At 39.1% G+C, this 13,983-nt stretch overlaps 1 protein-coding gene across 8 annotated transcripts in view; it reads left to right on the top strand.

The window, feature by feature from the left end:
• CEP72 (centrosomal protein 72) overlaps positions 1-13,983 on the top strand; it is a 79,577-nt gene that overhangs the window by 13,614 nt on the left and 51,980 nt on the right. For 7 of the 8 annotated variants that reach the window (XR_012157409.2, XM_073332584.2, XM_073332583.2 and 4 more), the window contains exons 5-10: positions 3,563-3,741; positions 4,500-4,603; positions 7,484-7,535; positions 8,198-8,410; positions 10,817-11,124; positions 13,732-13,870. Coding sequence is in view for 7 of the 8 variants with exons in the window: in XM_073332584.2 (XP_073188685.2) it covers positions 3,563-3,741; positions 4,500-4,603; positions 7,484-7,535; positions 8,198-8,410; positions 10,817-11,124; positions 13,732-13,870 (995 nt within the window). In the remaining variant the exon portion in view is untranslated. The remainder of the gene's footprint in view (positions 1-3,562; positions 3,742-4,499; positions 4,604-7,483; positions 7,536-8,197; positions 8,411-10,816; positions 11,125-13,731; positions 13,871-13,983) is intronic. The other variant, XM_073332586.2, reaches the window with a different exon arrangement.

Here is a 13,983-nt window from a genome sequence, read left to right as displayed (position 1 = left end):
ACAAACATACAAACTTAAGTTTAAGATACTAAAAAAAAAAACTGGTTACAAGTAGTAATTTCTCACCTGAAATGTTGTTTTAGCTAGATTGAGGTGGTTCTTGAAGGCAAGGTGCTCTTACTTGCAACTTAAAACTCAAGGTTTCTTCTTTCACAGGCCAGACCCCTTTCTAGCATGGGCTCAGCTCTTCTCCCCCACTTTGTCTTTGTTTCTTAGATATTTCCAGCAGCCATCCTGGCTGGGGATTCAGTGAAGAATGACCCTGATTATGTCACTCCCCTGCCTGAAATAGGTTTTACATATAGCGGGAATCCTTTGTTTTCTAGTGTGGTTGCCCACCCCACCCACCCCGAAAAAATACTGGTATTCTATAGTGGAGTCCAGGACCAGATGACTTTTTCATATGACTCTGCAGTGTCAAAGCAGCCATAAATCAGAGGGTTTTTTGGTAGCATCCCAGGAAAGCTTCTCAGGAAGGTGGGAGATTAGCATCTTCAAAGACCTATTGTTCTCCCTAATGGTCTGTTGACTTGTTCCCAGCTAGCCAGCCAGACTGATTGCATTCTGTCTGGTGGGCGTTCCCTAGGTGCAAACACTTTTGTAGTACAGATGTATTGTCAATAGTCCTAACTTTAGATACAAAAAGGATACATTCCCACAAATAGGATAATCATATTTAGTAAATAACCTTTCCAGTGATACATCACATGATTTCTTGCATAAAATACATTATGATTGACACAATCATATAATATTACTCTGAAAAATATGGGAAGCAGTGTCACAAGGTGTTCATCTGTCTGAGTTGCACGTGGAGCATTCTGAGAGGCCACCTACCAGATCAGAATTCAAAATCTGGTTGGAAGAGGTGGTGATGGTGCCTCCCATTTTATAATTTTTGTCCCAATAGTAAGGGTCTCAATGGGAGGCCCAGGTTCAATTCCTCCCTGTGCTGGAGTGGGAGAAAGGAGACCCCAGTTCAAATCCTACCTCTCAGAAGAGTGCTGTGCTATGTTCCCTGTGAGCTGCATGGCTGCGCAGCAGTCTCTCCAGGCCTGCCGGCGCTGCTGGGGAGAGGAGCCCGTTTCCCGGTCCAGGCCCGTCAGAGCTACCGTGGCTGGGGAGAGGAGCCCCTTCCCAGGCCCAGGGCTGCCAGGGCCAGTGAGAGGTACCTCTCACCTGGCCCTGAGCTGCTGTGGTAAGAGAAGGCTGCACCCCAAACCCTTCACCTCCAGCTTCACCCCAGAGCCCGTACCCCAACCAGAGCCCTCATCCCCCCCCCCCACAACCCTCTGCCCTAGCCCTGAGCCCCCTTCTGAACTCCAACCCCCTCATCCCCGGCCTGGCCCCACCCCAGCCAGAGTCCTCACCCCCACTGCCCACCAACCCTTTGCCCCAGCCCTGAGCCCCTTCCCACACTCCAAATCCCTTGGCCCTGGCCCCACCCCCACCACATGAATTTTGTTAAGTGTACCAATATGGAGGTGATGTGTCACACATCACCTCCATATTGGTGCACATAACAAAATTCATTCCGTACATGGACATAAAAAATTAGAGGGAACGCTGGTGCTGTGACTACTGAGCTATGGAATATTCTGATGTGGGCTCCCTCAGTCTCTCCTGTTGGTGCTGTTCTTCTGCGGGTAAATAATGAAAGAGGGACTAGAGCAGGGTCTCCCACCTCCCAGGTAAGTGCCCTAACCACTGGTCGGTCGCTGGACCACCACTCTTTCACTATCTCTCTGGCCCAGTGACTGTCATTATTTTTTTACAGTGGAATAGCTTCAGCAGGAGAGAATGGGGGAGCAGGTGAGTGCCTTAATCATGAGGCTAAAAGTTGTAAAGTTTGGGCAGAGGTATCCCCTCTTCCGCTGGCTGTTTTATGTAGAGTAAGGCAGGTGCCTAACTCATTCCTACAAGAAACTGCTGAGGTGCCTAAAGCCACCTGACTCCAGGCAGCTGGTTTCCAAAGCAGAGCAAGGAACCACACTGCAGCCTGGACTTCAGCCTTGTCCCCCGCCCAGAGATAGGTGGCTAGCACATACCTGGCTTTGGCATCTCCCATGGGATATCTGAGGTGGATCCCTGCTTAGCATGCTGGTTTTTATGGATCATCTTTGAAGGCGCATATCTCTTCCTAGGACCCTATCTCATGTTTTGCGGATCACAGTGTTACTGTGAGTTGTTAGGTGCTATGACACTGATTGTTGAAATGCCTAAGTCCCTTTGTGGATTCCACCCTGAGTGCTTGTTGGCCTGTCTTTCTACCTCCAGAGCTGGACATCAGTTCATTTTCTGAGAGTGAATATCATTACAAATGGATTTACGGTAGAAGGATTCTTGTATTCAAAATGCCTTTTGCCCTTCTGGATCTCATTTTAAAAGCAGTTTAGTTACTCTTACTTAACCTAAGATGTAATTAAATTGTTAATGGGCAATCTTTTTGTTGTATGTTTGTACAGTGCCTAGCAAATGGGGCACTGATCGGGCTCCCTAGGCACTTGAGAATGAGATTCACAAAAGCCAACAAGCTGAGCAGCCTATACTGTATGAGAGAGGTGTTGCTTAAGCCCCACCTCTCAAAGAAATTTATACACCTAACTGGGCAGGAGAAATGTAGGGGACTTTATTGGCAGAAACTTAAATACCTAGGGAATTTAGGCACCTACTGGGTTATGCAGCAGCTGAATGGGATTTTGGAGATCTGTATTTTTGGGAACCTAAAGTAGCAGTTAAGCACCTAAATCCCTTTGTGGAAATTTCCCTTTTCCTTTGGTGGCTGAGCCATCCAACCTCAGTTCAGCTGTAACTACTTTTCAGGAGCTGGTGTGATTGACCACATATCTCCAAAGATATTATTTAATGGAAGAAACTTATTCATAGTACCACTGTTACAAACTTTACCTGTATTAGCAGGTGTTAATCTTGTTATGCTGTAAATTTCATGTGCTGTTATTGCTTTTTTTAAATCTTAAGAATTGAATTCTTTCAATAATCAGTCACGAAATATTTTGAAACTTACAGCAAATTTGATTTAAAAGTTTATAATCAACCTTAAATTAGCTGGCAGTTGCATACAAATCAGAGCATTTTAATTTTACTTCTAAAAATATGTTGGAAGATTCCTTTCAACATATTATCATTCATTCCCCCCACCCCCCCAATAATTACAGTACAGGTTGGAGTCAGTTGCAGGATTGGGGCCTAAAAACACAACACAGACAAAAGGTGGAAGAAAGAATGTATTATTCCCATTTCGTAGATGGGAAACTGAGACTCAGAGATTCAACGAATGGCCTAAAAATCACACAGGAAATCTGTGGTAGAGCTAGGAATTAAAACCAGATCTCCCGAGTCAATCTAGTGCTTTATCCATTATCTAATATCTTGTAACAAAACAACTGTTTTACCTAGAATAAAAAACTGGGCTGGTCCACTAACATTGATACTCAGTAAAATAAGTAAAGTTGATTTTTATCAACAGAAAAAGGATCTTTAAATACAGGAAACCACAACATTAAAATAAGGTGACAGTGTGACGACATATTTTCCTTAACAGATCTGGTCAGCCACGGATAGCATATATTAACTCAATGTCAAGGAAGTGTTCAGTGATGGATGAAGAAGATGAAGCAGTGCTAAACCTAATTACAAAGTGTGAATGGGACTTGAGCAAACCTCTTGGAATAACTGGATCTGCTAAAAAGGACCCTGAAGTAGAATTTCACAGTTTACAAAGTATGTTGATATACATTTAAAAATCTGTCATAAGAATTAGGTAATTAGTGAATAGTTTAAAAAGGAGATCTTCAGAGTTTAGGGGCCATATCTTTTCTGTTTTTGAATATTTTCAAATTATCACTTTAGCATTTTTAAAGCAGTCTACTTACTTTGCTTGCATAAAATAAGACTAAAATTAAAGATTTTTATGTATTGAACTGTATGTAAACATTGATATTCTTTGCTTACTTTTCCACTGAAGTCTTTATTATGCATCATATTTTATATGAAACATGCTATGTGGAAGAGAAATTGAGTAAAACCTCCATTATCTTGTGACACATCCCTTAGTAGAAACTTTGAAAAATATTATAAAATAAAAATCATAACATAAGTCCAAAAGAGCTCTGTAGAGGTGCAGTAGTAGTACTTTCCCTCCATGCAAGTACTATATCCAGAAACTTATACTGGAGCCCTAAGAATTCTGGGCCATGTCACCTCCCCCTTGAGCTATTCCCACATATTGGAAAGAACAAGTGCTTTGAGGGACTTCCTTTTGCATTTGGAAATGGGGTAGGGCTGGACTGGACCCCTGTAAAAGTAACAGGAAGACTGACGCCTCAAACTAGTGGATCAATCCTCCAAGATCCAGGGAGGCCCTGTGGCTCTCTCTAACTACCCTCTCTTCACACTTAGATGTATTATGTTGCAACCCTATTAAACTTAGCCTGTTTTATATAACAACTAAACTTTAATCCAGTCTCTGATTTCCTAAGGTATTCGCAATATGGAAGATAATGTTGGCTTTACTATGAATAGGAAATCTGAAACCAGACCCAAGAGCCTACAAATGTGGAAGCAACAAGCAAATATGCCTATGGTAAAAAAAAAAAAAAAACAAAAAACCCAAGACAGACAAACTTGTATTGTGTTGTCTTTAACTATTTGAACCTGTAAGCTACCATACAGATTTTAGGAGAAACACTAGATACACAAGTGCAGGCTTGTAGGAATGCCCTTCCTCTGGCTGTAAATGAAGTAATCTTAAATGTTTGAATCTAGTCTTTGTCAGGTATATTCAGCTTAGTTCAGTTGATGGTATTGGTTCAAAACTGGGATGGCTACCACTATTGGTTCAAAGCTCTTGTAGCTACCACTATTTTAATCACATTCAGTCCTGCTCTGAGTACGGTTAGGTAATACAATGATTAAAATGCTGGCAGTTAGACTATACTAACTCTCATTCTAATGCTACCACCAGTGGTAGCAACAGTGGGAAATTTTAGGACTCCCATTGCATAAATCTGTACTGCTACAGCTGGCCCAGGTCAGCTGACTTGGTACTGAACTGCAGGGCTATAAAATTGTAATGTAGACGTTAGGGCTCGGGCTGGAGTCCAGACTCTGCGACCCTCCCGCTTTGTGCGGTCTTAGAGCCCCACGAGCCAAAAAACAAAAATCAGCTGACCCACGTCAGCCATGCATCTTTTATTGCAGTGTAGACATAACCTTAGTGTTCTGTGAGTTGGTTAGTAGAAAAAAAGTTCAAAATGGAGCGCTGCTTTTATTGGGTGGTTGGTTTGTTTTTATTAATATAATTTCAAAAGAATGCTAGGTGCCTGACAGGCAAAATCTCTTTGGCAGAAATGGGTGGATGCTGATTAAAATCAGTCGTAGAACCAACACAGTATCCATTAATACATGTAATTACTAATGTGCAGGTTGGTTTCAATCCCCATTTGGCACTGACCTGGTACGTGCCAAAATCCAAGGAATTTAAATGTTAATGCTCAGAGCCATATATAATGACCATTTTTGCCTGAATAGATTTCAGTTTACATTCACAAAGTGTCTTTTGTGTGTAGGTGCCTTTGACAGGTAATGGAAAAATATTAATCAAGACAAGTAACCTAACATTACCCATTTAGCCAAAATTAAAAAAGGAAAAATAAAGATATCCTTCTCCAAAATCTTGAGCAAATAGAGGTGTTTTCAGTGTCTTGAAGGTAAACAGCTTTGGAGTAATTTGGATCAGGAGGAGAGTGAGCTCCAAAGCCTAGGTTTCCTTCATGGAGAAGGCCCTATCGGCAGCCCCTTCCCTTTTAAACCAAGGCTATTTCTGGTTTTGGCACGTCCACTGCTTAGTAGTATTGCATGCAAAGAGAGGCTAATGCAGAATGTGCTGCAGACTCAGTGGTATTTTAGAAAAGGACCATTTAAATCTATGCTCCCGAGACTTCATTGGCTACCAATTTAATCTGGGTACAGTTCAAGATATTGGGGTTTTTTTGTCAGAAATTCATTATTGCTTGGGCCCTGACTGCTTAAGCAGCCACCTCTCTCCTTATACTTTTGTCTAACTGTTGAGACCATCAAGTCTTCTTAAATTGACTGGCCCCAAATTTACATGAGGGGTCTCATGGCAGAGTGTTTTTCAGAGGAGACTCCTCAGTTCTAGATCTTGCTCCCTTCTTTGGGAGAGAGAGGGCTTAAGGTTCTTAATCTTTGGGTCACATTGCAAAGCCCATCTGTTTTTTTGTGAGAGAGTCACTACTTTAAGTAGGCGAGTGCTTTCTGAGGCATGGAGAAAAATTTATATTTGCACCTACAGCCTGAGTCTGGCCCAGAATAAAAAAAAATTTTTTTTCAAAGGTAAGATATGAGTTAAAGTGAGAATAGAGTTTCAGAAATTACTCTTAAATTATTCCCTAGAATTTTGCACTAATGCATGGTAAGGGCTTGTCTATGTGAACATTTAGTTTGCGGCAAACAGAGGTGTGAATCTTCCCTGCCCTAGCCTGCTATGGACCAACTGTCCCTGTGGACCCTGCTAATACATCCGAAGAAGTGAGCTGTAGCTCACAAAAGCTTATGCTCAAATTAATTTGTTAGTCTCTAAGGTGCCACAAGTACTCCTTTTCTTTTTGCATATTAATAGTTTGTTAGTGTGCATTGATTTAGTTCTCTGGACTAGATCAAAGTGCACTAGCAAACTGTTAACACCCATCAGCAGGGTCCACCTGGACAGTTTAGTGTGTGGCAGATTCACACCCCAAGGTGCCATGACCATCTTGCTAAATATTTCAATGTTCTGGTCCAGTAATAAATAATAAGCTGAGTACTGTTCTGTATCTATAAAATCTACTATTGGCTTCAACATTTGTTTTCTATCTCCCTTTTGAAAGGGGGAAAAAGTAGTGGGAGAAAAGGAGAATTCTAGACAAGCACTTTCAAAATGTTTTCTTGTTAATGTATTTATTCACTTACATGTCCTTTTAATAGGAAGTACAGTTAATTCAGGGAAGACATTGCCTGCCAAAATTTCTACTGAATTGTAAACTCTAGGGCCCCAATCCTGCAAAGATTTATGCAGATCCTTAAAGTTAAGCACCTGCATACAAGACTTCATGGGTTTGGGATCTAAGTGGCAATACACTTTACGTAAAGATGAACTAAAGTTTAGAAAGTTTTCTTAATAAATTATTCAGCATACCAAACCAGTTACAATGTGTGCTCAAAAGTGCAACTATCTTTGCACTTTAAAAACAATCTTATTTTAAAATACATACCTCCTTTATTTACCTGTACTGAGTCCTGGATTCTGTGGCTTTTCCTATAATAGCTGATGATATGATTTTAAGAAGCAGAATAAGGCTTTCAAGGCATAAGTCTTGATTTGAAGCACTTTATCAGATTTGCAGTATAGTTTCCTGAGTGCTATGTTTTCATACTGATTATGTATTGATATTTTTAAATCTAGGATGGTAGTTCAGAAAACAGAAATGCGTTGAAAGTTCAGGAAACTGACAAAGGTAACAGTTGTTTGTGTGTTAACCTTGTGCTGTATATTATGTCTGTGTACAAAGAACAATCTGTAGTACAACAAATGAGTAAAGATTATGTAGTTTTTAATCTAATTTGTCAATTATAGGATATTCCAATTTAATGGGACTATTTACCATTAATTTTACTGCTATGGGAGTTTTACTGACAAATAACGGAAAAGCTGAGGGCTTCAACATGCACTGAGAGAATAATTTAATCTATTCTAGTTTTGAATCATTGACTTCATGTTTGTGTCAGATGCTTCTATCAACAATAAAATTACTCATTCTTGGCCCTGTAATAGCATTTGAAAATATTTCAGGTTCATACCTTATGCCAATAATTCTGCATCCTGTGTATTGCTATTGTGTGGAGACCTACAGGAGACTCATTTGAATGTTGAATTAGAAATTTATAAAGCTATACACACTCAGTTTCCTGAATAAAGATTTAAAACGTGGATTAATTTCAGTGCAAAAATAAACAGACATTTATTTACCATTTTTTAAAAAAAGTTAACTCTGATAGAGGATCACCAACGAGTATTCTATGTTACAAATTCCAAGATGTGTGTTTATTATGTTACTTCCTACCATCTAATTTAAGGGGATTAAATAAGTTTTTAAAACATAATATAATTTGTTTCTAGAGTACAGAAGTTTGCCTGATTGTTCACCAACTCTGCCTGTTGTACATAATACCATTAAGCAAGGGAATGAGAAAAGGAAAAATAGCACTAAAGTTACATTTTCAGACAATAAGACTGAAGATCTTCTTAAGAGAGATCCTAATCTGAAATTTCAAGATGAGGCTGAATCTTATAAAAAAATTACAACCCATGCCAATTTCACACCCCATCCAGGTAACAAATGCAGAAATGTTGTGCTCTTTCTTGAGTTGTTCAGTTAACCTCTATAATGCAAACTTTCATTGTCCCCTGTGCATTTATATGGAAGTGTCTGGTTACAGCAGTTCTGCTATCTCATTTGTGGTTTTCTGAGTGTATTTCTAATCTTTCTAGTCAGACCTCTGTTAAATCCAAATGAAAAAACAAACAAACCCCAAACTGTCTACAAATCCAGTGAATTTCCGTGTGTTCTGTATTCGTTAGTCAGCAAAGTCTGCATAGTGTACAGTCAGATGTGATTACTCAATCAGATTATAAACAACTTTTTGAAATTCTAGTCAAGATGTGACTTGCGTACATTTTTATTTACTCACAGGTTGGTGAAAGACGAGTGTGTCTCCCGCACATCACATCCGGTGGCATATAGGAGTCATAATGGAACTGCAAGGGCCCCAGAGAGAATTTTCCCTGGTGCAGGACCAGCATGGGACCAGCGTACATGGCTCCGTGCTGCCCCTCCCAATTTGACAGTACCCGGCATAGGGGCATGGCAGAAGGGAGACTGGCCATAGCATTTGGAGCAACATTACTAGGGGTTGCTCTTCAACCCAAAATAGCTGGAGAGGTTGCCATAAATTAAAGAACCCCTTGGAAACACTTTGACTTACACTAAGGGCTGTAATGGCCCTTAGAACAGGTACAATCTGGTAGACCCAAAGATGCCTGGAGCGCTGCTATCTGTGCTGAGCTTCTTGAGACATACACCACAGAATCTAGCCCAATAGCTTATTTCAGTTATTTGGGGGAGCCTCTGACTAACTCTCCCTCTCCTCCTCTTTTCTAGAGAAAACAGAGTGAGCGCTCAGAGAGAAATCATAGTAGAGACAAGGCATACCGTAGCTAGTAGAGGTCAAGCCTATGCCCCCCAGGGAGCTGCGAAGTAAAAAGTAGAGCAGAGTGAATAACTGATTTTTCAGTTTAGTGACTGAAATGAAAACAAAGTTTGTTAGAGGTCAAACAAAGTGAAATATTTTGTTACTTTTAAAATTTAAACAAGTCTAGCTAGATATCAAAATGAAACTTTGTTTTGAAACGTTGAAATGTCTCATTTAAAAAACATTGATACGAACAATTTTCTTTTGAATTTTTCTCATTTATTGAGCTGAAACTATTTTCTGAAATCAACCCAGATTTGTAAATAGATTTAATTGCCCTGAAAATGCATTTTTTTGGCAAATAAGGTATTGGACTGAAAAATTTCACCCAGCTCGAGTAGAAAAGTACCAGTGTGTTGTCTCCACTATATGGACAGCCATCTCAAGATAAAAAGTAAATAAACCCCCCAGACCTTTTTCTTCTGCAGTGAAGACATCGTCTTAAATTAGCTCTAGGAGGACTGTGCAGCAACCACAGTCCCCAGAAGGAATTTTGGTTGAAATCTTCTTGGAAGGTCTCTGATTTAATATCTGGTCCATGTCAATGGCCCCACCTAGTGGATTTTTCTAATACTGCTGTATGTTTGCCATTTTACAAGGATTGTTTAATAAATGAACTCTCCACTCATTTCCTGAAGTATGTACCCATATTCTAGACTATAGTAATGAAATACTTTTATTCAACTAGTGTCTTTCAATTTAAGTACAAAGGACTGTTGTTGGCCACATCATAAACAGCTCTCACGTAAAGAGCACTGGAGCCAAATATTACTTGGTTTGACTTACTCAGTCTTCACTGATTCCATAGCATATTAGGTTATCATGAACATTAGTACTTTAAAAGTTCTAAATGCTACTGTCATGGAATGACATTTGTACTACGCCCAAGTAGTGGCTCTGTAGTTAAATTTTTTTGGACAGTTTCCCTTAGAAATTTAATTTTGATATTAAGTCTTCCATGTAGCTTATCATGCTTACGCTTAGGACAGAGGTGTTTTTTGTTTTTGTTTTTTAATTCAGTAAATTTAAATTTGGGCTTCAATCTTAACCTGCCTCTAGTTTTTTAAACAAACATTTTACTGTAACTATTAGAATAATATCTCTACATAATGCTTGCCATTTGTTTTCAATAACATATAATTGTAAGACTGAGTGGCACTGTACATAATATTGAATGACTAGTAGACTTGGGGTAAATCTGTTATTCATTTTGAAATAATGTATATAATATGTCCTTTAGATGTCATTCAGTGAAAACATGCTTATTTCAAAGCTGAAAAAAGTTAAATTTTCCTGACCCATCCTAGTAATAAACCTGTTCTCTGAACCAATTAACTTTATAATCTCTTCACCAGTATTCAGAAAAAAATAATTCAACCCTTGTTTAAAAATGGAATGTTCATGTTTTGTTAATTTTGACTTTTGATGCTAATTTAAAAGAACAAGGTCATTCTGTTTAAGTGACTCTGTATTTTTTCTTTTGGAGACTCTCAAGAAATTTCTTCTCCAGTCCTCTCCTCTCCAAAGATACATTCACAGGCTCAGAAGATTTTTAATACATTATCAGCATCTAGATTACTTTGCAATAGAATATCACATAATGGAGGAAACCAACCAGTTCAGAACCAAACTTACCCTGCAGCTTTGCAGAAAAATAATGGACAACCTAATGTTAATGTGAATGTGTCTAAACAAGAAACCATGCAAGAGAGTGGCAGAAACCATCCCCCTTCCATTCAGGGACCTGGACCTGAAGAGCAAAGGCCAAATAGCAAAACTACAGATGTCAGAGAGGTAAATGCTAGAACAGAAGAGTTGGTAATTTCTTTAAAATGTTTAGTTTCATTATTTATTATTAGACTGAACTATTAAAATGGACAATTACTAAAGACAAAACAAAAGTGTTTAGTTTTTCCTCAACCAATACCAATTTGTCATTGGTGCACTCTTTTTATCCTTCCATGAATGGGTGCCCATAACATCCACAGTAGTTTAGCGTGGTCATTATCTGATCTGACACTGCAGAATGCTACCACTGAGGAAGATGGTTTAGGAGTGACTATTAATCTCACTGATGCAGTAAAAAAAACCCTGAGGATTGTCAAGATGACATACTGACAGTTTATGGCAAGGCCCTGTGTGCTTTGTTGTTTACTGGACCTAACCTTTGCAGCAAGGCCTCCTGACTTCTGTGGCATAGCAGCGCAGAATTCTGTGTTGCCCTGGAATTTCTGCAGCAGCTTCAAGTTAGTTAATAGAAAAATTGTTAGATCATCCTCTCCAGCTCCCTAAAAATGCAGGATTGTTTTGTTCCTTACAGTAAATAGAAATTATGATTAAAATTTTGGGAGTTGGCAACAGTCAATTTTTTGAAAAATTTTTTTTTTTAAAATAAAAAGCAAATACCCCATGCTTATTCACAATTTGGGAGATAAATTCCCATCTTTGCTCCTGCTATTCTTTGGCAGGAGAAAGTTTTATACTGTAGTGGCTGCAACTTCACAGAGATATACTTTTTAAAAATGAAAAATTACAATGTACTGAATATCGCAGTAGTCAGTAAACCTTGCAAAAAGACCCTGTTCTTGCAGGATTCATTTTTATATGTATCAGCTCTCCCTGATGTAATGGTTGTCTGAGAGAAGATTTTTCTGTGTATGTTTAGTAAAAGCTTCTATCTCCCTCCTGAAAATTGTCCTAGAGCAGACTGAGGTAACTGGGCACGAGACCCTTGGCTAAGTTGAGAGGGACTTAGTGTCAGATGGAGATGGAGCTTCATTAAGCTCTGCTGAAATTTAGTAGATGCTGATCTGAAAGCTCAAAAAAACTTTCAATCACTTACAACTTTTTACTTTCCCACTGCCCAAACCAAGCAGTACTGTATGTGTATGGTGTTTCAAATTCCATTTGTTTTTGCTGTAACTCTATTCAAAAATGTTTAATTACAGTTGTTGTCCTGGAGAAAACACATTTTTCTCCCTCTATGTGTATATATTACACAAGAAAAACTACATTTAAAAACATTAAGCTTGCAAATTCAAGTACTCAAAAAGTTAGAAAATGTTAGAATTAATGTTGCCTGGCCCCTTCCATGTACAGGTTATAAATAATACAATTATGTGTTCTCTAATTATGTGATCAAGTGCTGTTTTTTTTCCCCCACTGATCCATTTCCTCATTCAGTGCAAAGGAGCTTGCTCTGGGGATGAATCAGGATTGTGAAGTGAAGGAGGCTGTTGTCTGGATCACCCCTGCCTCATTTGTTGCAGAAGTTGGAAGGTGTGTAGTGAATGAGGCAGGGGATTGCAGGAAGGGAAAGGATGGTATCATGGTTAAGGCAGTTGAATTCTGCCCTCGGTATTGGATTCTGTCCTTGCCTGTGCCACAGAGTTCCTGTGCAGTGTTAGGCAAGTGACTAACCAAGTGATGGGGATGGTGCATGGCAGTCCGGTCAGCATTAGGAACTGTGAGAGGCTCAAGCATTCTCAGTGAAGATGAAATCTTTGGAGATTATGGTAACTGAAGTCTAGGAACCCTCTACTGAGCATGTGCAGACTGGTGTGTGTGTCGTCGTCCGTCCGTCTCCCCCCCCCCCCCCGGCTTATAAATTGGCCAGATTTGGGCAAATTTATATAAGGGGGCAAACAACACATGCCTGACAAAAAGGCCACTCCCCTGTCAGATTTCAAGTCACGATTGCAAAGCATGGAGATGCCAGAGTTGTTCAGAGAAAAGATCATCAGAAGTTATTAACATGGGCAAAATGTATTTTTTCTAGCTGGGTTTTTGGAAATGACTTGTTTTGGCTGCAATTTCCCCCAACCCCCTCTTCTTCCCCCTGCCACCGCCAAAAAAAAAAAACCAGGCAAAAACACCCAACGTGTACAATTTCAATGGAAATGGTTAAAGTTTGGCAAAGTTATAAGCAACTGAAAACCGGATCTTATAGTGGGAAGTGTCAGGCAACCTTAATAGGCAGTACAGTACTACCAGCCCTGCATGTAATGATATTTTACCCTCACGTAAATAAAAAATGTTGACAAAATTGTGGTCAGAATTTTTCCTAGACAGTTCTCCTTCAGGCAGAAACCAAGCATAGGTATTTTCAGACCAAAAGTTTTCAGAAATAAAAGTGTGAGAATACTGGGAACTATGAAGGAAATTGCATCTTTAAAATTAGCTGGTACTATAAGGCCACCACTGTAATATTAGTGTTGTTTTCTATGTTTGTTTGTTTTTTAGTAACCAACACCAATTTTGGGCCAAAACTACCTGACTCTGTCCCTTTAAATTCCTCTCTTTGTTGCATGTCACATTTCTGTAGTTTTAAAGGTTATATGGACCAAATTGAAAACATTTGCAGTTCTAATGCATGAAAAAGAATTTTTTTTTTTAATTCAGGTGTTTGAAACACATCAAGTAGCAACTCAATCAGCTAATAAACATCTGTATGAAGCAACACCTATGGAACATCTTCTGGACTTAGTGGACAAATATTGGAATGGTTATAAATCACTCCACTGCAATGAGAAATTTCTTTGTAAGTAGGAAAAAGATATTTTAACAGGGATTAGTGAACAACCGAAGATTTATATAAGTGATGTATAGAAAAATCATTATTTATTGAGGCTTGCTTGAAAACACAGGAGCTTC

This window comes from Lepidochelys kempii, chromosome 2, assembly GCF_965140285.1.
Source record: "Lepidochelys kempii isolate rLepKem1 chromosome 2, rLepKem1.hap1, whole genome shotgun sequence".
Taxonomy (NCBI): Eukaryota; Metazoa; Chordata; order Testudines; family Cheloniidae; genus Lepidochelys; species Lepidochelys kempii.
Note: the sequence above shows the minus strand (reverse complement) of the source record. Positions and strands in the feature narration are given on the sequence as shown.